Source organism: Mytilus edulis, chromosome 5, assembly GCF_963676685.1.
Source record: "Mytilus edulis chromosome 5, xbMytEdul2.2, whole genome shotgun sequence".
Taxonomy (NCBI): Eukaryota; Metazoa; Mollusca; class Bivalvia; order Mytilida; family Mytilidae; genus Mytilus; species Mytilus edulis.
Window position 1 is genome coordinate 70,418,319 of NC_092348.1, and position 27,903 is coordinate 70,446,221.

The 27,903-nt window shown below is 32.5% G+C and overlaps 1 protein-coding gene across 1 annotated transcript; it reads left to right on the plus strand.

Annotated features, from left to right (window-relative positions):
* The first annotated feature begins 204 nt into the window (after positions 1-204).
* LOC139524355 (uncharacterized) lies at positions 205-27,903 on the plus strand. Its single transcript, XM_071319120.1, has 12 exons — positions 205-544; positions 14,026-14,304; positions 17,871-17,981; positions 19,257-19,275; positions 20,997-21,076; positions 21,285-21,300; positions 21,514-21,587; positions 22,019-22,037; positions 23,658-23,731; positions 24,250-24,268; positions 26,381-26,454; positions 27,537-27,903. The coding sequence occupies exons 2-12, from the start codon at positions 14,097-14,099 to the stop codon at positions 27,572-27,574; spliced, it is 732 nt and encodes a 243-aa protein (XP_071175221.1). The 5' UTR covers positions 205-544; positions 14,026-14,096; the 3' UTR covers positions 27,575-27,903.

Consider the following 27,903-nt stretch of genomic DNA (forward strand, 5'->3'; position numbering starts at 1 on the left):
GTGCCATCACCCTTAGTTACGGTTCGTAGATTTTAAAGCTTTGTATTGCTTCAATTCTATTTAATGATTTGCATATTGATGACAAAATTAGATACATGCGATTAATGGTAGCTTTACGTCAATTGATTATTGCTTTCCTCGATTTTGTTAACCATTCCAAACAAGAGTGAAAAAGTGGGTGGAGCATATTAACTTGTGTTTTAATTTTCAGAATTTATTACAGCTGAGGCAACTTTTGTAATAAAGGGATCCACTGTACAATTAAGATGCCCTTATAAGGGTGATTCTTATCGAGATATCGATTGGACGAAAAGAGATGGTAACAGCTGTAAAACATATGCATCATCAACAATTGTAGACAAAAATTTAGATGCAGACCTACGATCCAGATTACAGGTTACAGGAAATCGGAGAGCCGGAGAATATTATCTTAATATATCTCATGTAAGGAAGAGTGATGAAGGGACATACAAGTGTGCTGTGTGGGCATTTTTTATACGTGTTACATCAGGTGAAGGATATACACAACAACTTACTGTCATAGGTAAGTATAGATGAATTACTATTATGTGTAGATAACACTGTTACTGTTATTATATTCTTATTGAAGTAAGTTTATTTTATTAAATTAACGCGGTTCTTTTTGGCAAATCTTTACAAGTTGATGTATTATTAGTTACATAGTGTGCTTGTTTCCTAATACGGTATACATGGGGTCAGTAAATTCTATATGGGGTGAGAGTGAAGCTCAAATCCCCATATGGAATGTACCGACCCCATATATACCGTATTACGTCACTAGCACACTATGTAACGACATTTATTTAACGTGTGATATGAAACTAGTGACTTATCAAAATGAGCAAGTCTTCAATACCGTTTAGCTTCATAGTAAGAAACTACTTCCATTGATCATACAAACAGATGCCAATAATAACAACTTGTTAGCTTTAAATGTGTTTCATGAATTGATTGAAATCTTCATAATGAATTTCCTCGTCTGTTGAAACCTTTAAGATTTGTTCTCAGTACCGTTGTGTTTATATATATATATATATATATATATATAATTTTATTTATAGTGCAACCTGATATAACATTTAATTTACATACATTAATACAAAGTCAATCAGCCAGCCTTTAAAGGCTTACGAAGCACTGTCAATTAATATCTTTAATTTGCGCTAATATAGAAAATATGAAATTAATACTTCAAGAACATTTTAAAACAAGATTATTTAAATATCACAATGAGAAAGTAACTGAGTTCTGATTTTTGAAATATTGAATATATAGTTTGACACTAGTTTACAGTCTGTAGTTAGCAATTTAATGAGCATTTCGTCATCAGAAAGAACGGAAAGGTCTATGTTTTTACGATGCTGAAAGTCAGCGAAGGCATTGTTTCTTTCGCACAAATATAAAGGACATTTTACTAAAAAATGTTTTTCGTCCTCAACGGATACATTGTCATTAAAACTTTACAAAAACGTCTATTTGACGGGATACCACGATAACGCCCAAGTTCTAATTCCAACGGAAAAGTCCCACAACGCATTCTGGCTAAAGTCGATCTCTGTTGTCGTGTCATATTAGTGGTAATGTACTGCTGTGTTTCAAAGTTTGTTTCTAGACATCTAAAAGTTCGCAATTTTGGCATGTTTACAATATCCAGTTTCCATTTATCGTGATGTTTTTGACGGAGCAAAAGTTCTGAGTAGTTGGCAATAAATTTTACACTTAGTCCGTTTGTGTAGTTATTGTTAAATAGTTCCAAAAGTTCACATTTTTCCATCACTGATTTTAGCTCGTTGTACCATGTTTTCTTATATTTTTCTGATAAAGTTGAATCCCATTGGAAAATACGATTTGGAATTCGACCTACGTGCATACTTGTTATTCTATGCCAAAGTCTTATCATGTTACACTGGCGACGGATATATGCAGGGGTCCAACCCATATCACCACAAATAGCCGGAATCAGACTACATTCCCCAACTCCCATAAATGTCCTGATTGCTCTGTATTGGAGTCTTTCAATATTATCGTAATGCTTGTAACCCCAGACACCTGATGCATAGTCCATGATTGGAACAATTGTACTTGTAAATAATTTTGTGTATGTTTCGTAATCAAAACCATCCACCAGAAAATGTTTTGATAATAAGGCACCAAGTGCTCTCCTACTAGCTGTGATGAGTTCGTTCACGCACTCGTTGTATTCAAGAGTTTCAGATATTGTAAATCCTAGGTATCGATATCTTGGTGTGTATTCGATAGTTGTGTTCCCCATCTTAAATACTCTGTCTGAGCACGGAGATGACTTTTGTCTAATGCGCATAAATTTCGTTTTATCACAGTTCACTTGCAAGCTCCATTTCACAGACCAGTTATCTAGTGCTGTTAATTGTTTTTGCAGTCCATTTTCTGTATCCGACACAAGCACAATATCGTCAGCAAATAGTAATGTACTCATTTCAAGTTAGTATCTAGACGGATTCCACAATTCAAAGCATTACTGTCTGTAGTTAAGTCCTTGATGAAGAGTGCGAATAATGTGGGAGCCAAATTATCTCATTGTCGAACACCAGTTTCGACCGAAAACCAATCTGTAAGAGTACCGTTAAGTCTAACACAGCTTTGAAGGTTTGTATACATGCTTTGGATCGTTCTCAGCATTTTTCCATAAACGCCCGCTTTAACAATTTTATGCCAGTGGTTAACAGAATCGAAAGCCTTGCTAAAGTCTATAAAACATATGTGTGTGTCAAGTTTCATTAGCTTTCTGTTTCTTAAAATGGTACACAGTGTATAAATGTGGTCTAAACAGGATCTCATTTTTCTGAATCCATTCTGTTCGTTACAGAGAGTGTTATTCCGCTCAAAATAAGAGGTAACTCTGCGGTTAAGAATAGAGCTAAACATTTTGGCAACAGTTGACATTAAGCTTATACCACGATATCCAAGTGGATCACGATAGTCTTTTCTATCTTTTAATATAGGATGAATAATACTTTGGCACCAAGGTGAAGGAACTATACCATGAGTAAAGCACATATCAAATAACTTTTGTAACGGGACAGTCAAAATTTTGTTACACACAATTTCGTTTGGTAAATTGTCAACACCTACTGCTTTACCTAGTTTCACAAATCTCATTGCCTCTTCTGTTTCTTCAATTGAAATATTTTCATTAAAAAGTTCGGCCGCTAAAATCTCATCATCTTCATCGGTTGCGCTATTGAATTCGCGCTCCAATTGTTCAGTAAGTTCGCTTAAATTGTCAATGAATGTATCGTTTACCAGTGTATTGTCTAATTTAAATAGTTTTTAATATTCGCTTTTCCATCTGTTGAGGATTGTTTCCTGGTCTGTAGAGAAGCTTCCATCCTCCATACGGACACTGTCAATATCTGGTCTATGTTTTTGCGGCCCTAGCTTATCGATTTCTCTCCAAAATTCCTTCGGATTTGAATCATGTAAATTCCTAATTCTGTCACGGATCGATGCCTGATGAGTGCGTTCACACTGCCGTAATCGTTTGTCAAATTGTTTTCTTTTTTCGATAAAATTGCTCCTGAGAAAATTCCGTGTCCGTTTACACCCTTTATATTTTAGATATTACTTTTCGGATTGGTTAACCTTAGTAAGTAGTTCTCTTAACTCAGTATTCCAATATGGTGTTTGTATTTGTTGTCTCCGTTGTTTGTAACATTTGCCCCGGCATCTTTAAGGGTAAATGATTATTCATTTCACTATGAAGTACAGGTACAAAATTTCCGTATAATTTATCGATTTCGTTTTTAACATTTAGACAATTTTCCATTTGTTCAATAACACTTAGAATAGCTCTCGTGCATCGTTGATTTGCGAAAATATCATTCGGAACATTACATACATTATACTTGCGTCTTTTGGAATATACATTACTGTCTTTACCATTTTCACTGTAATTGCTTGTATAATCACTAATTGAAAGACTACATGAAAGAATAGAGTGATCTGGAATAGTTGCTTTTGCGGCCGGAGTTATGTCATATAGTAAAAGAATGTCTGAACTTAGTTGAACTTTAAACTTTGAATACTTGTTCAAGTCAGCATATGGAACCGAAATATAATCAACCACTGACTTTCCCGTTTTAGAAACATACGTATAGTTGTCGGAATCCTTTTCTAATCTTCCGTTTAATACACATAGCTTTGCATCTTTGATAAAATCCAAAAAATAATTTCCAAATGCGTTTCGGACGTCGTCAATACTTGACTTTTCAGCAATGAAATCAATTTTATCATCAAAATCTTGTAAATTTCCAATTCTCCCATTCAAATCGCCACATACAAATAAATTAGAACAACCACTGTACAAATATATTTGCGACAACAGAACATCATAATACTCCTGTGCAATATTGCCTCTACTAGAGCGTTCCGGATGCAAATAACACACACATACTAGGTGAATAACGAAATTTATGTCATTTTTACACTTAAGAGATATCCATAGAATGTCTTCATAAATATCATTCAAAACGCTACACGTGAAGTTCTCAAGGATACTTTTCGATACTAAAAATCACACACCACCAGAGCCTCGCCAAGAATTTACAAGTATATTTTTCCTATTGCTCCCAAACCATTCGTATCCAAATATATCGATAGATTGATTTCAATGCAGGTGAGTTTCACATATCCCAATTATGTCAAAGTTTAAGGAACTAAGAATTTGTTCCTTAAAATTCTACTATACTTCGTATTTTCTGAAAGATACCACCCTTTACAGTTCCAACTTGCAATTTCTAAATTCGACTTTGAAGACTGACAATTTTCCTATTTTTTAATGACCCTACCACCACGAATTTCTAGACTAGGTATAGTCTTTATAATTTTGCGAATGTTAGCTTCTTGCATACGTTCGTGTCTCGTTTTGTCAGATTCGACGTAGACATGACTGTACATAGGATTGTCTTTAAGTTTTCTTTTTTTCTTTAGAACGTTTACACGTTGAGTTTCATTATCAAAGTTAACAAGTACCGTTTTGTTCTGTTGATTGGTGTTCGATTCTACGCATTGTACGGTTGTCACATTAAAATCCAGTTCAAGAAAGGTAATAATACCGTTAATATATGCCTTGAGGGAATCTTCGATATCACCCGTGTCGGTATTTGTTACATTTTTAAACACTAGTTTAGAGTGAGTAATGTTCTGTGACACTTGTGTATTGGTTGAGCTTTCACCCTTCTCCAGACTTACTAAATGTATCTATTTTGTGTTTAAGACTTTGTATTTCATTATCAAACTTAGCAAACTCTATGTTAATTTCGTCTTTCAACTTCTAACGGTGTATTGGTGAGACCCGCCTCCCTACTAACCTAATATGGAATATTCACGGTCTCCATGCCGACACTCTTAACCAATCATATTCTTAGAAATGTATAACGTCAAAATTCGTATGTCAAATGTTAAACATGTGAACTGGTAAAACTAAGAATCTACAATTACAATAGTTCATGTTATATGTAATTAAAACAAATCATCATAATTAGCTTGTCACAACAAGAATAGGTGACTATATTTTTAAACAAAGTAGTTCCTACGCATAGCTGTATCTTTGTCAATAGCGGGTATATTTGGTTAGTTGTGGTATCGAATGATACATGTACATGTAGCTTGGAGACTTGGGATCACTGTAAAACCCTTGTTGAAAGATTTATTTGAATAATAAAGAAGTAATATATGAAATTTTGATAGAAGGGCACATTTGACCAAACGTTCCTGTTTTTGTACTATCAAACTTCAGGGAACCAGTACGCTCTAATATGTCAGGATAAGATATAAAAAAGAAGATATGGTATGATTGCCAATGAGACAACTGTCCACAAGAGACCAAAATGACACAGACATTAACAAATATAGGTCACCGTACGGCCTTCAACAATGAACAAAGCCCATACAGCTATAAAAGGCCCTGAAATGACAATGGAAAACAATTCAAACGAGAAAAGTAACGGCCTTATTTATATGAAAAAATGAACGAAAAACAAATATGTAACACATAAACAAACGACAACCACTGATTTACAGGCTCCTGACTTGGGACAGGCACATACATAAATAATGTGGCGGGGTTAAACATGTTATCGGGATCCCAACCCTCCCCCTAACCTGGGACAGTAGTATAACAGTACAACATAAGAACGAACTATAAAAATCAGTTTGAAAAGGCTTAACTCATCAGATGGACAAAAATACACGTGGAAGTGGCAGGGTACTTATAGGTACAGTTTTGACATGAAATAACTGCCACTTAGTCTTTATTTGAACTTATAAGACAAAGTAGCCATAAATGCTTGAAATTGCAGAATTTAACATAGAAAGCAATGTGGGGCAATCAATTAGTGGTTTTATACTTTTAGGAGAAGTGGGTTTTATATTCCATCCAGTAGAGTATTGCACTTTACATAGACATAATATAAACAGCAGACGGAACAAAGGATTACATCATTATATTAAAACAACCAAAAACGAAATGAGCTTTGATATATTTAAATTAAACACACAAAAACAACTGAAGACATCATGTAAAACAGTTTCTTTTAAGTTATGAAACGAAAGACATGCAAGACACTAAGCAAACAAATAAGGAGTTTCTAAATAGAAGCTTTAAAAGAAACAAATTCTGTAACAGTTAAAATCCCTTGGGTACAAATGTATATTCGACAAAACAATTTTTGAATCATGGCATTACTCAATCGACATTGTTAATCATTCCAACACTATTTCAAGTTAGAAATAATTCATAAATCAATTATTAAAGAATAGGATTATTTTGATCATATTAAAGAACAGGGATCAATAACATTTTAGCAAGACCTGTGATGAATGATTATCATGTGACTTTGCTCACTTAGTCCTCGTAGGACTTCCGAAAACTTTACATATGTTATACGGAAGCTCCATAGCGAAAAAAAAGGTTATTCTGTAAAAAATTAGGTGCAGTTATCATATCAAAGCAGGTCCTAATGACATAGTTCTTTTGTTTGTTATTACTAAAAAATGCCCATAAAGGTGTTGAACATATACATTCATATTCTTACTTTTTAATATATTCAGTTAAGGGATCGAACCTATGCATTTTTCTACAATAGACATCCGCGCACGATCCGACATCGACAGCTTATATAATATTGAATAACTTCCCATTCCATTCTTTCCAATATAATTTGTTTTGTACTTCTCATTCAACTATACACCACCATTGATATTTAACCCAAGTTCGTTATAAAAGTATGTATGGTTCATTCAATGTACATGTAGATAATCAAAACACAATTATCCTCTATAACCTACTCTAACATTGGACTTATTCTAAACTATTGTTTACTGTGTGTGTTTTTTATTCCACATTGGCTTGAGGTATATGTTCAATATCGTTAAAAAAAAAATTATGATAGTGCATTTGGTCCATAATTAGGAAAAGGTTTTTGATTAATTTGTTTTTCGTAGATATTTTTTATCGGAAATAATACGGTCGGTCTGTCACAATAATTATTACAAAATCAATGAGTAACATTTTCTTTTTAAAAGTTTCTAATATTGTGCATCCGTGTCAAACCTTGCACAGTTGGGTTGTTCAGATACAAAACATTCTTTGTTGTTTTCTTCTATCTTTTGATTTTTTTTGCCGATTTGAAGCATGATGCTGATGACTGTTAATATATAAATCGACCTCTACTGGTTTTGATTATTTAAGATGCAAAACATGAAAAATAAATTAAAAATAAATTATCATGACATGACATAGCAAAAATGTGCTTTTTAGTTTTTAAACACGGGAACCTCCACTAAGCTTTTATGGTTTGCTCTGCAGTATAGGTTTAGTTCACTGTTTAAGGCCATAAGGTGACCCATATTTGCCAACCCTTATGTCATTCAGTCTCAGGAGGAGAGTTATCTTATTTGCTATCATACCACATCTTTGTGTTTTATGCCCCGGAACTCAAAGTTGGGGTGGGGGTATCATTTAAACCCTGTCCGTCCGTCTGTCCGTCAGCAATTTTGTCTGTCTGTCCGTACGTCCCATTATAGGTACATGTATATAGTTATTTCAGATAACTCGTCTTACAGTTTGACATTTAAATCGGCTGGCTATTTGTACATATATTGAAGGTGTGCATGTGGTTTAGGAATTTGAATTTTATAGATATTTGCTTTTTTTGGAGATAGTTGAACTTTACATCTGCTGGACATCATTTCTGTCTTCCAGACCCAAAAAAAACGTGAGTTATACATTTACTTTGTTATAACACAATTACGTTAGGGTGGGGTGCGGGGGCACTATTCTTTATAATAACTTAGAAGATGTGTACCATTGTTCGGGCAGGGATGGCCGCTCACAAGTATAAATACCAACCAAACATATGTCAGGAGGCCTTTTATTCAGTGGTTGTCGTTGCATGCTGTCTGTTATTTGTGTTTCACATTACTTAGTAAATAATTCATTGTTTTGTCATAAATTATTACGTCGATTTTTTTTTATTTGAATATTTTACGTTTGTCTGCTCAAGTCTTTTAAAATATCTAATTCTATGGTTTGACTTTTTTTGTATGTAACATCAAACAGTTGAATTAAAGAATTAAAAAAACAAAACACACAACCTTATGAAACTTGAATGCCACTGTCAAAAGATACGGACATAATTAACATTTGATTAAAATGATATGAAGACCCATTGCAATTTAGAATCAGGCTAACTATAACTTTTTGAAGGTTACGTTTTATACCACACTCCTTCAAAAATGAACGTCAACGTTAAATGAATAATAATTTTGACAATCAATAAATAATTCTCAATTGAAGCCACTTGATCAATCGGACCAAATTTTGAATTAAATTAATTAAACTACAAAATTAATTAAAAATCCTGATTATTTATTATCATAGCACTCATTTTGTCGCTATCTATAAAACATAGAACATATAATATTAATCAAACAAATTAAAAACAATTCTGAAAACCATGTGCAGGACCAATTACTACAAACTAGTGGTTCAATAATACATTCATACATTCATGGTCACGGGTGTCATTCGGTTTATCGAGAGAAATGGTCGTGAAAGAATATCTAACGGCGGTCAAGTATTGAGAGACGTTCGTGAAAGTTCTGGTAACGGATCGTGAAAGACATTTAATCGAGAAGACATATGAAAGGTCAATATATATTCTAATTTAATAAATTACACAGACAAAATTACGACAAAATAAAACTGTCTGTCAAAATGGTTCAACATTATGATCAGTATGTGAGAATATCCAGTTTTAAAAGTACATAGTTATTACAAAACAACAAAAGGCAGATTGCTTCTCGACATTTCAATGACATAAAAAATGTAAACAAACATGATTTTTTCACAAATTTGACTAGAAAAACTACTTTAATACGAATAAGGATATTCTATTTGAATTAAGCAAATGGTTCTTATAGTTATTTTGTATAAACCTAATCTGAAACTTGGTAAATAAAGAACTATTTACACAAAATTGATTTTTCGGATCGTGAAAGATCACGTACCGCATTTTTCAAGATCGTGAAAAGATCGTGAAAGATCTGATGCTACGAAGACGTTCAAATTAGTCTTCAATTATATCATAATTAATATTTGTTATTGGTATTGAGAAAAGCTATATAGGTCAGCATCCTCAATAGGTTTAAGCATTTTAAAGTATTAATATTTTCAGAAAATGAAATGTAAAATAGTTGGATGATTGTAGGATAAAGCTTTTTATTGTCATTTAAAGTACTCACTTTTCAAGAGTTATAGGATACCCACATTTTGTATATTAGATCCTATAAACTACATGTCCAGTGGCTGATCCAGGGGGGGGGGGGGGGGGTCGTAGAGGGCGTACCTTTGCTTGGACTGTTTGTCATGTGATTCGCTATGGTTGAGTTGACCAGTGCGTCCCTCAGTCATTTTGAAATTCAAATTACAGTAACACATTGCTTAGGCTGAGAATGACAACCATGGTACCTTCAAAGCAAAACAGGATTGAGCCAAAACGTATAGTAGTGACTTCTATTTCATAATTCAATCAAACAGAAAGTAATACTCTATTACACTGTCATGAAGAAAAAAAAATCCACAGCAATATTATTTACCTACGAAAACATGTTTTACCCCAAACGCCCCAGTCTATTTTAGAATAACATGATAGCTGAATAATGATCCCCAGTCAGTATCAGCTCTATAGATAGATGTAAAGTCTAAGGTACGAACCATTTGATTTGAGGAGGCAGTCTAATGTATCTGAGAAAAAAAATCTGACTCCGACTTTTTTGCTATTAGAAACGAAAATTTCCCACAGAATTATTTAGCATTAAATGAACATGATGAATAGAAAACAGGCGTATTTTTATTTTAGGTCGGGGGTTTGCATGTCTGACTGGAATGTCTGTTTCGCCGAACTGATATATTGAATACTGTTTTCAAGACAAGACTGCAACCTGACTGCTGAGAGTGGCTTTTATGTCTCCATTTGTCGACGGTCATTCATAAATTCGTCGTCATTTCAGACTCATTCGTAGCCTTTGGTTGATTTTGGAACCCCTCACCTCCCTTGATTTTATTGAGTGACATATATCAACCAAACATTTAGATAAAAATTGGTTGTTTGACTTTTTTAACTCGTGTCGGTCGTATTGTAAATTTCATCGAATAGCCCGGCGTATTTCTTGTTTACAACAAGAAATCTGTGAGGTTATGCTAACTTAACATACAACAAACGAGAATTTTCCATGTCTATTTTTTACTGACAATGCAAGTCCCACATCAAATATATCAGTACATAGCTTTGGATCCATATTATCATTTTATTATAGACAATCAATAGGGAGAATACAGCATAAAAATGACCAACCCTTACACTTTACAGCAACTATAGAATATGCATGCCCCACGTCAGGAACCGTTTAAAAAGTGCATTTTACACTCTTTTTTTTTCTGGTCCAAAAAAGGTCCAACAAATTTATCGCCTCGCTCCGCTCGGCGATCTTTAAAACTTCGCCCCCCCCCTTTCTAAATTTTTGGGTCCGCCCCTGATGTCCGTCATACAGGATTCACCTGACCCCGAATTTGCCTCATTTCATGGATGAAGATTCAGTTCGTATCGCGGATTCATTAAGCTTTAGGATAAATGTCTGTTGTTATGATTGTAAGGTGTACATTTTCGACTTCTGCAAGGTTTCATATAACATCGAGCTAATTATCATGCATCATTCGGCAATGTTCGTTTTATGTTGTTTAGCTTTTTCCTGTTTGCTATAGCGCCATGGTATTTCGTGTATGGTGTACATGTCTGTCTGAATGTTTCATATATGACCATGATGACGTCAATTGTATTTGATATATTGAATGATAGTAAGATGTCTATGTCTGGCTGTCGGTCAGGGTTCATATACTTTTGACCTTATGTTCCGAATCAATTGGCCAAGCATAACTTTTACATTTGTCATTTTCCAAGGCAATGTTAGGATCGGAACACATATATTTGGTCTACGGGATATTTGTAGAGATCTGTATGTCATGGTTCATCTGTTCTTGCACTCTTTTTATGAACCATTTACAATCCTAATTTAAAAAAAAAGAAGATGTGGTATGATTGCCACAGAGACTACTATCCGCAAGAGACCAAAATGACACAGACATTAACAACTATAGGTCACCGTACGGCCTTCAACAATGAGCAAAGCCCATACCGCATAGTCAGCTATAAAAGGCCCCGATATGACTATGTAAAACAATTCAAACGGGAATACTAACGGCCTTATTTGTCTAAAAAAAAAATGAACGAAAAACAAATATGTAACACATAAACAAACGACAACCACTGAATTACAGGCTCCTGACTTTGGACAGGCACATACATGTATATAAATAATGTGGCGGGGTTAAACATGTTGGCGGGGTTAAACATGTTAGCGGGATCCCAACCCACCCCCTAATCTGAGACAGTGGTATAACAGTACAACATAAGAACGAACTATAAAAATCAATTGAAAAGGCTTAACTCATCAGATGGACAAAAATACATTAAGCACATTAAGCGCATTTGACACTTCTATTAAAACCCTTGATATTATAGACGTTCAAAAAAATTACTATCATAACTAAAGCAGACGAGATTTACTCAAATTACTCATGAAAGATGCTGTTTTGCTGAAAGTTTTTGTTTGATGGATATTATTTTGGTTTAAACGTTGCATATCCATATTATTGGCTAAATAGTGTCGGTCTGCCTGAATTGCACTTGACCGATTCTCAGAGTTGAATCTTTCAAACTTATTTAGACACGTTTTTAGTTGTTTTGTTTTTAACTTTCGAGGTAAAGTGTTGAATAGAAAAAAATAATAGCTTTAATTTTCATCCTTATCAAAATAGTTACAGGCTTCAACCAGTTGCAGGTTTATCAAATGGTAAAAAAATACTGATTTCTGATTACTAGTAATAAGTCTGGTCACGCATTATCTTTCATGATCAAAATAATGCGTTGCCTGATCTTTCACGATCAAGTTTGATGGATATTCAACAAATTCAAGGTTTTCATATACAAATTAATACTTTTAAGGGAAGAACATACATTTTGTACCTTAATTTTGTTGTACTATCATATACACCAAAGATTAAATTTCAAATATATTACGATAAACTGAAATATGACCATTATAGGTACAAAAAGCGTGTTATTTGTAATTAATTTCATAGACATGCATTGCGCCTTTTGTGTTTTTTCATAAAGTACTGCATATATTCTTTATCTTATTTCACAGTTATGTTGAGGAAGTTAAACCATTTTGACAGACATATTTTTTTGTTCGGATTTGTTCCGCGTTTTGAAAATTAAGCGATTTTTTCAAAGATTCTGACCTAAAATTTTCATTAAATGTCTTTCACGATCCGTTACCAGAACTTTCACGATCGTCTCTCAATACTTGACCGCCGTTAGATATTCTTTCACGACCATTTCTCTCGATAAACCGAACGACACCCGTGATGGTAGTCTTGTCTTATTCAACGTTTCAATATTACCATTGTAACCACTATTTCCAAAAAAAAAAGAATCATTGACACGCCAAGTTTTGAAATGTGGGAAAATTAAATGTCATTAGACACTAAACATTTATAAAAGTTATATATCACCCGCCTATCGTTTTCTTGTTTTGAATATCTTATTAATACGGTGCAGTCCAATGTATCCGCGCACCTAAGACTTATGACATCACGTCATTCAACTGATAAAATCAATGATTGAATAATATTGTGTGAAGACATTCCTAACATACTTTTATTTCATTTCATAAAATCTTCTGTTTGTATGGTTTCACTCTCAACATTTTGTGAAACGTGTGTCCAAAATTAGGGAAACCACTGTTTTGAGAGTTCCTCACATGTCAGGTGATTACGCGCATGCCTTTCTAAAATAGCTAGCTTTGAATAAAGAAAAGATTTTATACAACGAAATATAGCTGAATTTAAACCAAACACACTACCAATGATGCAGAGCAAAATTTATTTTATTCTTATATAATTTTGATGTATTTAAAACAAATTTTATCTGATGATATAATTTGTTTATTGGACATTGGCTAAATATAGTAAATCACGAGCTTTCAGTTATAAATACACCTTTGGACTTATCAATTTTATTCTTTTCTATCCCTTCAGAAGCCGCAAACAATTATAAGTACGATTTAATTTGTGTTAATGTACGGTTATGACGAAGTCAGCTAATGCGCAACCTCACCGGTTGCGCTGACACCGAGAACTCCACTGTATATAAAAAAATAAAAACAATTGGATATACTTTGGGAAATTATTATTAGGAACTGAACTTGGATATCAATACATTTGCTTTTATTGGTATGTTTTGTCTCTTTGTTCGAGGGCGCTGTAAATTTTAAGGAACTATCAGCATGATATGAATGTATTTCATTATGTAAGTAATACTTATTAATGTAATTTCTGTACAGTTGAACCAACATCTGTATCATTAGCCAATGTGACACCAGACAATAAGATACTTGGAATAGAAGGACAGGAAATGACTATTAACTGTACAGCTGTAGGAGGTCAACCACCACCTGAAATAACGCTAGTGATATTAGGAACTACTTACACTGGCAACCAGTCAAGACATCACACATTCAGTCCGCAAAGATCTGATGATGGTCATAATGTTACATGTCAAGCAGGATATACAGATATTAACCACTATCCACTGACAGTTTCAGCTCAAATTCATCTTAAACGTAAGTACATATATGAAGGATGTCTTCCTTAAAAGATGTTTTCTTAAAGACGTCTATAGGGACACTTATACATGTACCGATACCTGTGCGAACTAGAAAATAGATTATTCCTATCAAAATGTTGAAATATACTTAAGAAATAACAGTCCTAATCAAACATGGTTGCACTTAGTAAGGGTAAAATATATAAATTGGTTTTATATCCTTTTTTATTCGGTATCTGTCCTAGAATTACCAATTGATTTCATTAATGTTGGATCTAATTATGGATACATTTGCGATATTCCGTCATTTTTTTTAATTGTCGAATTATACTTTCTTTATTTGGCGATCGATCTTTTAGAACGGCTGCGCAATTGCATCCATGTTTGTAACCTTTTTTGAAGGTTAAGTAGACTATACAATATTACATCCACTAGAATGTGAATCATTACATACAAGGCTTTAAATATTTTTTGATAAAAGATTTATACATTGGTGATAGATATAAGGGGATGTAATATGAGTGCTAATGAGACAACTCTCGATTCAAGTCACAATTTGTAAAAGTAAACCATTATAGGTCTTCAATACAGAGCCTTTGCTCATATCGAACAGCTAGCTATAAAGGGCCCCAAAAATTACTAGCTGATTATAAGTGTTAAACCACTCAAACGAGAAATCTATATAAAAAACGAGAAACGAGAAACATTATAGATCTATAGTTAGATCTATAGATGTATGGATAAGAATACTCGTTGTTCAAAATTTCCTAAAACACTTAAAAGTAGAAAAGTTAATATATATTATTGTTGACTTTGAAAGAAAAAAAGAAATAACATTCAAATTATGAATATATATATGTGTGAATACAGCCGAGTCTTTACTTACATTTTCTAAATCAGTTTAAAGGAATCTACCAGCTGGTAAAATATCATCATGTTTCATTCAACACTCGTTAGTGTTTGTAAAAAAAACTAGCTAGTACGTATACGTAGAAATCATAACTTACCGCCCGACTTCTATTTTTTTTATCATTTTAGTCGATACAAATAAGGCCAACATTAAAAATATCTGTGTTTCCCCTCCCCGACTGAGGTTATCAGGGTATGGGTAGGTAGGTAGGTAGGCAAATTATTTTATTTTATTTCTTGATATAATATTTTCTATATTGATTTTTTACAAAATTCAACAGGTAAGATAAGTCAAGAAAAGTGGGGTATTCCCTGATTTCAGTGTACATCCCAGTTTTCTGGTGTTAAAAACTGTATACAGGGACCTTCTTTTTTTCCTATTTATTTTATGGTATGAAATCTACAAATGCACACATTCTTCATGTGATAACAATGTTTAATGAAAGCAAATGTTTAGTTAGTTAAAAATCCAGCTTATTTCAAGTCTAATGTGATGCATAACTCACAACAAAACAATTCATGTGTTCACCAATTCATACCTTGATCATCAATTATGAGATGACAAAAAGATATGTTAATGACTTGGGAATTAAAATTCAATGAATAAAAATTTTCAATAGAAATGAACATAATTCAGTTAATATGTTCAGTTACACCTGGATCATGCAGCTTGGTCAATTAATTCCTACACAAAAGATTTGTATGTTTTTTCGAGTTCTAGAAAAAACAAGGCTTCCCTTATTCATGTTTTGTTGTTCCTAGAATACTTTGAGTATTTACAAATTCAACTGATGCAGTTATAACGTAAAACGTGCCCTTTTGTAAATTTCATGCCATAAATTGAAAAATAAAAACACCTTTAAACTGGTCTTCTTTACACCAGAAATCAGGGAGGTTCCCTGAAAGCAGGAAATTCACGTATCCAACATTTTTTTACTTGTGCCCAACCTGTTCGAAGTGAAGACAAAGTAGATTGATTTCAAAGCACGATTCAGACCATTTTTACTCAAAGATTTTATTTCTTAAACAGGAACAGAGGTAAAAGACAAATCCAATCAAGGTGCACTCAGTGGGTTGAAAGATTCTTCACATTTTTTTCTTCAAATATCACCCTTGCACACAACACAAATCGTGTGGGAATGCATATGTTTGTTTTCCTTGATTCCGTATCATATAGACGCTTCAATGCAAAAATGCCTTGATTTAAAACGCTTGTTGACTACAGCATCGGAAAGGTATGACAAAAAAACCAACGCACGTTTACTACAGCATCGGAAAGATATCACCGAAAACCAACATAGCAAAAAAAATAATTTTGGACAAGAATGGCCAATAAATTTTTTCTAGTCGCTGCGATTTTACAGGAATTTTGCCTTGCAACAGGCCACCTTCGGACCCCTCAAAGAGTTATTGCAAGGGTTCTTAACTCTCTTTGCACGAGGCATCGGATTTAACGTCCCATTCTGTACGGACGTGAATGCATACTTGATACATCCTGCACAGCCAAACGGACGCCCCACTTTGGCAAGCGTTTTACTCCCGGTCTGGAGAAGAACAAGTGACCCGGCATATTTCTATTCTCCAGTCACCCCTGGGGTCAGACAATATATGAAAGGTAGAGACAATGAACTTTAATTCTTAAATAACTTACAATATTAAATTAAATAAAAAAAGAATGCGAAGAATTGATACTCATAATGTACATGTAGTTAAAAGTTTGTTGATTACTGTTGCGGCATATGATTAAAAGACATGCTATTAAAGGTTTGTAGTTGAATATTTCTATCTTCAATTATAATTTGTTTTTAATAAAAAAAAAATGTTTATACTTTCGCAAGTGAATACGCCAAGTCTTTAAAAAGTTGAAGCTGACATATGGCAGTTTTTTAAGACCTTGATAGCCCTTGCACAGCGAAGCATGTCCCGGTGAATAGGTTTTGCATTTATCTTTATCATTAATACATTTACAATAAGGTCAATTTTGCATGATAGCTCTTATTCTATCACGGTTATGAAAGTCAACCCCAAAAAAAAATGCCAACCTATTCAATCTATACTGTTATATCTATATAACAGGCGATCATTAGAAAAAAATAATTACATCAGATTTAGATGTTTTTAATTTTAACTATATACATAACCGTTTATTCCTGTTTTGGGTAAAACCCGTTGGCGTTGCTCTGTACATTCCAGCACTGTTACAAATTATTGTGCTATTGTCATTTTTTGTATTCTTGTCCTTCATTTTTGTTGTAATACTTTCTTTTTATTCAAGATAAATGTATACACGTAGGTGTACCAAACCAATCTAAAAGTATAAAAAACAAAATTATCCGACGTTATTCTGATTGGCTACACTGCAATCTCGCGTTATTCCTTAATCATCTTTTTTACACGATAAAATTTACCATTCATGATGACACGAGGTCCCACAATAAAGTGCACAGGTAAATTATATTAAAAACTTGATAAAAATGTAATTATAAGTATTGAATGGTTCATTTTGTAACTTCATAGGGTTGTAAAAGCGTTGACCGTGCAAACCTTTTTAAAATAAAGCGCGGAACAAAATGTACTTTGGTCAACGCTTTTACACCCCAATGAAGTTACAAAAGAAAGCTTTCAATTCTTAAGTACATATTAATTATGTTTAAATATAAGGTGTTTTTACAGACGCTCACACATCATCAAAGGCAATAATTGGCACTGTAGCAGGTGTGCTGGTAGTATTACTGATTGTATGTGTTGTCTTCATTAGTATTCTGATCATCAAAAAGAGAAAAGGTAACTTTGTAAATAAAACTAAAAAATTCAAACGAATATTCACAAATGTGCTACCCTGACCAACGTTTTAAATGATATTTGTTCAATTGGCTTTCAAAAAAATTTGTTTCGATCTCGTTTGATACTTTTATTTCAGCATTACGTGTCATATATCTGGTATTTATAATTGATCAGTAATATTATGATATTAAGATAACATATTTGAATAACACCATTCTTTCATGGGGATCATCGTAGATGAACATGGATAATATTAAATAGATTAACTCTAAGAAATTAAAGTCGAATAGTCGAATAAAAAAAATCTTGAAAAGAAGACGTTCACTTTTATCAAAGGTTCATACATGAACATGAACATGACAAAACAAAATCACCAATACATGTTTATGGATGAACTAGATATAGACACATACAAAAATTTGTTGACTTAATGTATTTCTACTGCTAATACATGTTTCTAAATGAATTCAAAATACAGGATTCAGTAAAGTTTGTTTGACATCTTAAATAACAATCATACATTTTCATCGTAAACTTTGCAATCATGAGAAGTGGTACACCGACATTGCCTTCATATCGAAGAAAGATGCATCTCACATCTGATGCAATATTGCAGGATTTGGATTTCCTGTTATGATTTCTTTGATAAAGTGTACATGTAATAACTTACAAGAAAGCAATTGAAATAGATGTTTGAAATGGTTAAGTTTAAATCATCCCTTCGATAGATTTAAGTTCGATACCATTATTTGATGATAGGTTGACCAAAGTATATGTGTTTCACATATTCCAACAGATATGTTTCTTTTGTCAAATCACAATCCTAGCCTGCCTTTTTTGTTTGTGACATTGCCCAGTTTGTCTCATGACTGTGTTTGTACTTCAACCGAGTTACTCGAAGGACTCACTTTAATGAATAGTTACTCCTTGCCACGCAGAAGCGTATTCCTTCACCCTTGGACAGCTTGTGTTGTTCGATATTCCCTATTCATGTGCGTTTTCGTCGTCGACTTTAGTCAGTGTTGGTTCTTTAAATTTATATACATTTGATTTGTGTTTGATATCTTCCCTGTTTCATTTCCCAAGATTATACTGTTTATCCTTTGATAATCCATCACGAAAATTATAAATAATAATTGCCCATATGCAACGTGATTATGAAAACAATGATATTGAAAAATTATAGAAAGCTACTTGTTCAAAGTTTCCTTAACGAATTTAAAATATGTCTTTATTATTGTCTTTATGATTGATTCTAAGACTTTTAATTAACAGGCACGAAAAAGACAAAAAAGTAAGTAAAAATTATGTTACAGTGACTGTCATAGATTTAAAAAAGTAAGGTTTCAGTTTTAGTTGATAAGTTTTTTGTTTACATACAACTGGTCCAGTATAAATGTTAACAGAATGACGACTTCTACAAAATCAGGGAATATATAAGGTGTAAGTAAAATTCAAAACACAACCGTGGTAAAAGGTAGGCGAAATATACCAAAAAAATATTAAAACTTTTATGTCGAGAACAACAGGACAGGGCAAAGTACGAAAATGAACGAAAAGACAAACAGTAAACAAAACACAACATAGGAAACTAAACTAAAATGGGGTGATCTGAGAGGGCTAGCACCCTGCTGGACATGTGGTACCTGTAAACAATTGAGAAGTCACAAATGTCAATTCGGTTGTATATGCATATGCATAAATACTTAATATTGCTAATTTGTCTGACTAGTTAAGTCTCAAAATCCCATGGGTTATTAATGCCTTCTGTCCAACATGTCGTAGTTAACATTGTTAATGATAAGGACACTTTCACTATTACGGAACTGAAAAGTTTCTTCACTAAAAAGACTTCCATTATAAAGCTTGAACTCTGGTTAAGTATAACTAGATCGGTTAGTAATGACTTTTATGCAGATTCGTCTTTTCATAAGGTCCTGTCTTTAGGACTTATGCTTCAAATCGTCATTTGAATTGTTTTACATGTACCTAATATAGAATATATTGGCGTTGCTCTGTACTTATACATTCCAGCACTGTTACAAATTATTGTGCTATTGTCATTTTTTGTATACTTGTCCTTCATTTTTGTTGTAATACTTTCTCGAAAGAGTGTCTTCACGCCATTTTGATTTTTTTTGCCGACAAAGTTTCGTGTTTGTATAGTGATTATGATAAATATATATATATACAACTCGTCTAAACATCAACCCAACAATGTTAGATCTGTAAATTTGCTTTCGCAAATTTTTGGTTCTTCCCTCGCCGGGATTCGAACCCATGCTACTGTGATATCGTGACACCAAATCGCCTGCACTGCAGCCGTCCCGCTAGACATTGTTGGGTTGATGTTTAGACGAGTTGTATATACATTATGTACTCAGACGTACTTATACAAATATATATATATATATATATATATATTAACTGCCGTACCTCAATATTTTACATGTTTTCGTGTGCTTAGTTTGTTTTTTTTTAGTTTTCACATGGTTGTCAATATAATGGTATTTTACAAGTAAGCAGTTTAGCTAGTCATAAAACTAGATTGAATCCACCGTTTTAAGAATGAAGAAATGCATCTACAAAGTCAGAAATATGACAGTTGCTTTCCAATCGCTTGATAGGTTTGAGAAGTTTATGTATCTTTTGTAATTTATCCATTATTTAGAATTGAAAAAATTGTCAACAAAAGTAACTATATTAGTTTATACTATTTTTACCATGCATAAGATAGGGAAAAATGTTCTATGAATGTGTATACGCACTCATTAGTTTTGAAAAAAAATCTAGACGAAAGATTGTCTCTGAATTCCCTTGTAATTAACTTGAAATCCAAAACAAGTTGTTTTCAACAATATTCATCATCTCTTTTTATTAGTAGTTGCATAAAGTGCCTACATCGTTATAATACATACGTGAACAATGATATTCTTTTAAAGGAAATACTTTACCTTTTCAAAATACACAAAAATGTGATTCTTGAAACTTTAAAATTAAATGTTTATTTTTCAGAAACGCTGGATTTCATGAAAACAGTGGCTTTCAGAACGTTCAAATTGGAGACGAGTACGAAGAAGTTATCAGTAAATCAGGTACGTCAGATATAATGCATTTTAGAAATTCTTCTTAAACCACGTGTACTGATATAAAAATAGTATTTTACGTAAAATAATTACACTTCTTGATGATTTCATAAATATGAAATGTCTTTTTCAACCACAATAAATCATTCACCAGATTTCGCTGAATGTACAAATAGATTTGTCCTTCATTTTTAAATGGAGGATGTTTTCATTTCAGATACAGAAGAAAAGCAGTAAGTATTAGTAGCTTCTGAATTAGTTTTGTATTTATTATAATTATCATAATTATTAACAGTTCAAAACGTCTTTTTCACTTAATTTCATTTCTATTGAAGGTACATTATATAATTGTCAAGATTTACCCGTTTTTTGAAAAGTGGTTTCCCTTTTAATTACATTATTGTATATTAGAGAGAATTGTTATAATTTTTATTCACATATTACAGAACTAGTAAAACCTACGAAGCACTTCGACCAATGGAGGCTGTTGAAGTTTATGATAATTTGGAGAACGACAAAGGTATGTGTAATATAACGTCATCGTTTAAAACATACTGCACATGTATCTGATCAGCAAATCATAGTATAAATATGATTTAATACAAGTAATAAATCTTTTAAAATACTGAGGTTATTATTTAGTTTGCCAGATGCGCGTTTCAGTTGATGATATTATAAATGAAAATTCTGCAAATACTCCTGATACAGTACATTCTTGATGGTAAAGAAAACAAACATACTAACTTGAATAATTCAACATTTTATACACAGTTATTCCATAAATGAGTTGCATTTTGTTAGGGAACAAACAAACAAATAATAAAATAAAAAAATACACCAACATTTATATAGGAAAATAGGTTGTTGCACATCATCAATAGGTTGTATCAGTTGCACGAGAGAGGAAATTTTAAATGGAACAACCACAATTGTTATTTGTATATTTTGTAGGCCTACCATCGTCTAAATCGTAAGTTATTTTATTGATTACTGTTGTAAACATTTCATTACACTTTGGAACAAACAAAATTTATCCGATTTGTGCAAAGGACTTTTTAAACAAAAATATATAATTATTGTTTCACACTGTATTTGAAATTGTACTTCAATCTTTAGATGTCCGTGTGTTGTGTTACATTTACTGATAATACACGATTCTCAATTATTTTGGACAACAGAGAAAAAAAAACTTCATAGTTAAAGCGGTGCGAAAAATACCAGAGGGACACTCAGACTCATAAGTCTAAAATTAACTGACAACGCCATGGCTGAAAAAAGGGAAACAAACAAAAAGTAGTACACAAACATAACATAGAATACTAAAGACTAAGCAACAAATACCCAACCAATACCTAGGGATGATCTCAGGTGATCCGAAAATATAAGAAGATCATGCTATACATGTGGAACTTCTCGTGTTGTTCGTGTTAAGACAAACCCTGTAATAAGTCCAGTGCGGTAGGTCACAATCGGGAAAAGACGATGTGATAGTTGTATACATAATCTGCTTTCCTAGTTTCCCCATAGAATAAAGATAGTGTAATAAATTACTAACACAGTTACTTTTATTTCTGCATACACGGTTACAATTAATTTGTGTCCTATTAATGCATATTTAATATTACTTTATTGAAACTGGTCAGTGATTTTATAGTTTATATCTAGATTAAAAGGTGTGTTTTATTTCAAATTATAAATGAGCCGTAAAGCGTATTTTAACGCAAACAAGTAAAAAATGAATATCCTCATAGTGTTTGTTTAAATATAATTCAAATCTTTATTGCAGAAAAAATTGTTTAAGACGGCATATAAGTCAAATAATGGTTCTTTTAATGTTTTCTTGTCGTATAAATAAAAGGTAAACGTACCAACATCTCCAAATGGTATACCCAGTCGAGAGATATAAATGGAGAGAAAAAACGAACAATGTAATTTGCGTTCAGATTACAGAGAAAAAATATTTGAATTATTTTAGAAGTCGCTCTTTCATCATTTAATGATCAACACGTTTCTGATGAACGGCACCGATTATAGTTTCTCGTAATTGGCTGGTAAATAGGATAAAACCAAATAAATTTTACGAAATCTGATGTACTTTCTGACCGATAACGGTTCCACATGGTATATAAAAAAGAAAAGAAAAGTAGTATAATATATGAGAATATTGAGTTAAGCTAAAGTATATAAAGTGTTTGAACATATAATTAAAAACAAGGGTCCCTGACCATTCAAAATCGAAAAACATTGACACTGATTTTTGAATTATTACTCAAAGTTAGTAATAAGGTTGATAAATATGAAATTAGGATTGAGATTGATTTTGTATTACTTTGATTACAATCTATATGTAGTTGCAACTTCGCTTTGACGTGATCATATTGATAAATGATATGTATTGTATATACTTTTTTTTATTATGTCATTAAGCATCGTCACTATTTCTGACTTTCTTAGTTTGAATAGTTTAAATGCATTTCTAACGAATACACAGAAATCTTCAAGATTCATCTATTTAATTCTGATTAGTCCTTTATTTTTATTACATTTTAATATATTTACAGTTGCAATGACTTGTGTGTATACATTTCAGAACAAGCAAAACCTATGAATCTCTTGGAACCAAAGACGCTGTTAACGTGTATGATGATTTAGATAATCATAAAGGTATATAGTAGAATATTATTGTATATCTGCTGCGCACATAATTGTAGAAATATGTTATTAAGTGTCCTTTAATTGATTTGCAGTATACGAAACATTGCGGTAAAACAAACAACAACACAAACAAATATCAAACAATAAATAAATAAATAAGGACTATTGGAAAAAAAATGGTTGTTCTTTACTTCAACGATGTGTTAAAACCGTATAAATGTATTATCCAGTGAATCTCTGTCAGGATATTAAATATGTACAGTTAGATACCAAAAAGATATGCGTTGTTTTGATATATTAGTAACCTGTATGCATATTTTTCGCTGTTATTCATCTTATTAATTATTTAAAAAATAAATGAAATTAAAGACACGTTACATACAACATCAAGTTGTCCTATGGTTGTTGTACCTGTATATTAACTGCTTTATATACCAATTGCAAACAAATAATATATTTGCCGCACAAATTGCATGCTTGGAAAATTTTAGTTCTAACAATCACAATTGCTATTTGTTATCTTGTAGACCTGCCATCGTCTAAACCGTAAGTATTTATATGGATAACTAATGCGTACATGTAATTGTGTATCCTTTAAATTATCATTTTGTGTGTATATACAGGAACCAAATTAACACGAGGACATTTTTGGGTACAATGTAATAATGTTTCCGTATATGCTTCTTTTGTAATTAGGGAACAGTAGCATTAAACTACGGTTAATAATGAGATTCTTATTGTTGATCTCGTGCGAAAAGCAACTCAACATCGACAAATGATGACTCAGACATTAAACGTTGCCTTACCAAGTCAGGAGCCTCTGGCCTTTGTTAGTCTTGTTTTATTTTAATGTTAGTTTCTTGTGTACAATTTGGAAATTAGTATGGCTTTCATTATCACTGAACTAGTACACAATGTATACATTTGTTTAGGGGCCAGCTTAAGGACGCCTCCGGGTGCGGGAATTTCTCTCTACATTGAAGACCTGTTGGTGACCTTCTGCTGTTGTTTTTTCTATGGGCGGGTTGTTGTCTCTTTGACACATTCCACATTTCAATTGTATTACAATTAAAAAACAAATTTGACATAGACATACCTTGACCCAAAAAGTAAGTTTTATGATTAGTGTAAGATAAATTCCTGCAAGTACGGCGTCACCGAAAACTTGATACCCAAGGGTTATACTACAACACAAAATGCGATGCAAATTTAGTAGTTGTGACGAGTTTGATACCGTACAACTTGCACATGACGATTTTTTTACATATGTTTTAAGGCACAACCACGGTTTAAAGCTCTAATATTAAAAGAATATGAATAGAAAAAAAAATTGTTTTACTTTATAATATTAAAGGAAGTTTTCTGTTTATATAATATTGAGAATGGAAATGGGGAATGTGTCAAAGAGACAACTACCCGACCAAAGAGCAGACAACAGACGAAGGCCACTAATGGGTCTTCAACGCAGCGAGAAATTTACGCATCCGGAGGCGTGCTTAAGCTGGCTCCTCAACAAAAATGTATACTAGTTCAGTGAGAATAGACGTCATACTTAACTCCGAAACATACACAGGAAACTGTAATTTTAAAATCATAAAAGACTTATAAAGGCCAGAGGCTCCTGACTTGGGATAGCGGAAACATGCAGTAGGTTTAAACATGATGTTTGATACTATATTTCCCTATACATCTAGTCAATGTAGAAAAACAAAACAAAAACAATACGCACAGTAAAACTTAGTTCAAAAGAACAATTAATTAATAACCGTTTCACAAATGATAGCGGGTCGTAACTACAGTCCCCTCCCCTTTCATAAATGTGACCTACCGAACTAGACTATTTACCGGATTTATTAACTCATAAGCAACACGACGGTGCCACATGTGGAGCAGGATCTGCTTACCCTTCCGGAGCATCTGAGATCACTCCTAGTTTTTGGTGGGGTTCGTGTTGTTTATTTTTTATTTTTTTATGTTGTGTTATGTGTACTATTGTTTGTCTGTTTGTCCTTTTCATTTTTAGCCATTGCGTTGTCCATTTATTGTCGATTCACGAGTTTGCCTGTACCTCTGGTATCTTTCGTCCTTCTTTTAGGTAACTAAACAAATTGGCAATTATACATAAATTAACAAAGGACTACTAGAAGTTATTGACATGCCAGCTCCAGACCGCAATTACACTGATTGAAGGATTATGTATTCATAATATGAATATCAAGTACAATCCCTCCCCTTAGGGGTCTAGTATTATACCATCATAAAATATATAAGAAAAGCATAACCTGTATCATGCCAACATCTGGTTTAAGAAGAAATGTGTTTAGGTCCGATGCAAATACCCTATAAGTGAATGAATATTAAAGCCAAAATATGCCATCTTTAAAGACCTGACAACAGTATCGTAACTATATCCCTTCTCAATAAGTCTGATTCAAGGTTTTGTTAGATTTTGAGGTGAATGCCGATAAAAATATAAATGTATTTTGACGCACTTGAATCTTCTGATATCGATTTCTGTGCTAAAAACCAATGAAATCAGCTGTATACACCCATTACAAATCATTCAATACAAACTATGTCTAATTGAACATGAAATCAAAAAGACCTATTACATACGTTGTATTTGTAACTATATTGGAGTTGTATTATGTGTTTTAGTTCAGTAGACCCATATGACGCATTGTCTACCCAAGATAAAACAAATGTGTATGAGGAATTGGAAAATCAGAAAGGTAGTCTTAAGAATCATGAACAGATAAGGTTTTTTAGATGTTAGAATTTCAAAGCATTTTCCTTTAACTATCAAGATTATACAGTCATGTATCGTGTTACTAACTAAAACTTCTGATATTTATATTGATAACTTAAAAACATGTGTAGTGTTAATACAACAGAAGATCGTACAAGGATAGTCTTGAGGTTGAATTATATATAAATGAAATGCAAGCATTTACTGAAATAAGTTTTATTTGTGTAATGAAAAGTTCGTAATAGTAAATTAAACTTAAAGGAAGGTATTCTCAATCAAATTTTGAATTATCAAAAGTATCTTAGCATGTTTTATGTACAAATCCAAAGACATTCAAGTACAAATTTGATACAGTTAGTAATAATATCTGTCACATACTCTTCAATTCCAAACGATATTACTTACAATGAAATACAATCGATTCCGTTCTTCTGTTTATGATACATATATGCAGTCAAAACCACCTATATACAGTTAAAATTAAAGTTAAATTCTATTCAAAGTGCCAACGTTCCTGCTATTTGAGATACTCTTGTTGCAACTTAAACATGTCATATTTTATTTCATTTCGCACCTATGCTCATATACAGTGATATGCACTCGTCTTGTAGTCTAAATTTAGATACATCACAGCACTTACCCTGTTGATTTCTTATTTCATTTGTTCTCGTCCTGAATTACTGAAAACACATGCTTGTTTTCCATCGTCAATTAATTGGTAGCTGTTGAATTGCTTTGCATTTCTTTATCATATGAGAACAGATCGGTTAAATGTACATGTGCCTTATCAAATGTATACAGAACATTTATTGACCTACTATGACTTAATTACATTTGAAAACTAATTAAGAATAAATAAAGTACATAAGGCAAAATGATGTTTTTTTAATGCTAAAATCGTTCAAGATACAACATATTCAATGATATTACCAATTACAAATTGAATATCTCCATACCAACGAAGTGGTACAGTTTAATAGTATTTATTTTTGGACTTTTCAATAATAATGAAAAAAAACCATTAAAGTAATACGCAGTTACATTGGATTTTTTTATATCTTTCAGAAGAAGCAGATAAAGTGTATGTCAATGAAGCATTCTGAACTGAATTTTAGAACAATATTGTGTAATACAATCTATGCAATTAAATGAGGAAAAGAGATATTTACTTGGTACCTATTTTTCGTTGATGTGAACTGCTGAACAGTGCGATTTCTTTGTCCAGCCTATATACTATAAATGCTTGATTTTATTTTTAGTTATGTTGAGCGTGTTAATGGAAAGTTGAACAAAGAAAATGGAAACAGTGAAGTATTATCTTTGTACACTGTAATGCAATTCTCAACTTTATTTTTTTTAAAACGTATATCTAATCATATTTTTATAATGTAGCTTTTTCTAAATATATAAATAAAAATTACATTCACCTTTT

Coding starts and splice junctions, on each gene's coding strand:
- LOC139524355 (XM_071319120.1), top strand. CDS start 14,097: ATGACTATTAACTGTACAGCTGTAGGAGGTCAACCACCACCTGAAATA. Junction 14,305..17,870: donor AGCTCAAATTCATCTTAAAC/GTAAGTACATAT, acceptor GTGTTTTTACAG/ACGCTCACACATCATCAAAG. Junction 26,455..27,536: donor GGAATTGGAAAATCAGAAAG/GTAGTCTTAAGA, acceptor TATATCTTTCAG/AAGAAGCAGATAAAGTGTAT.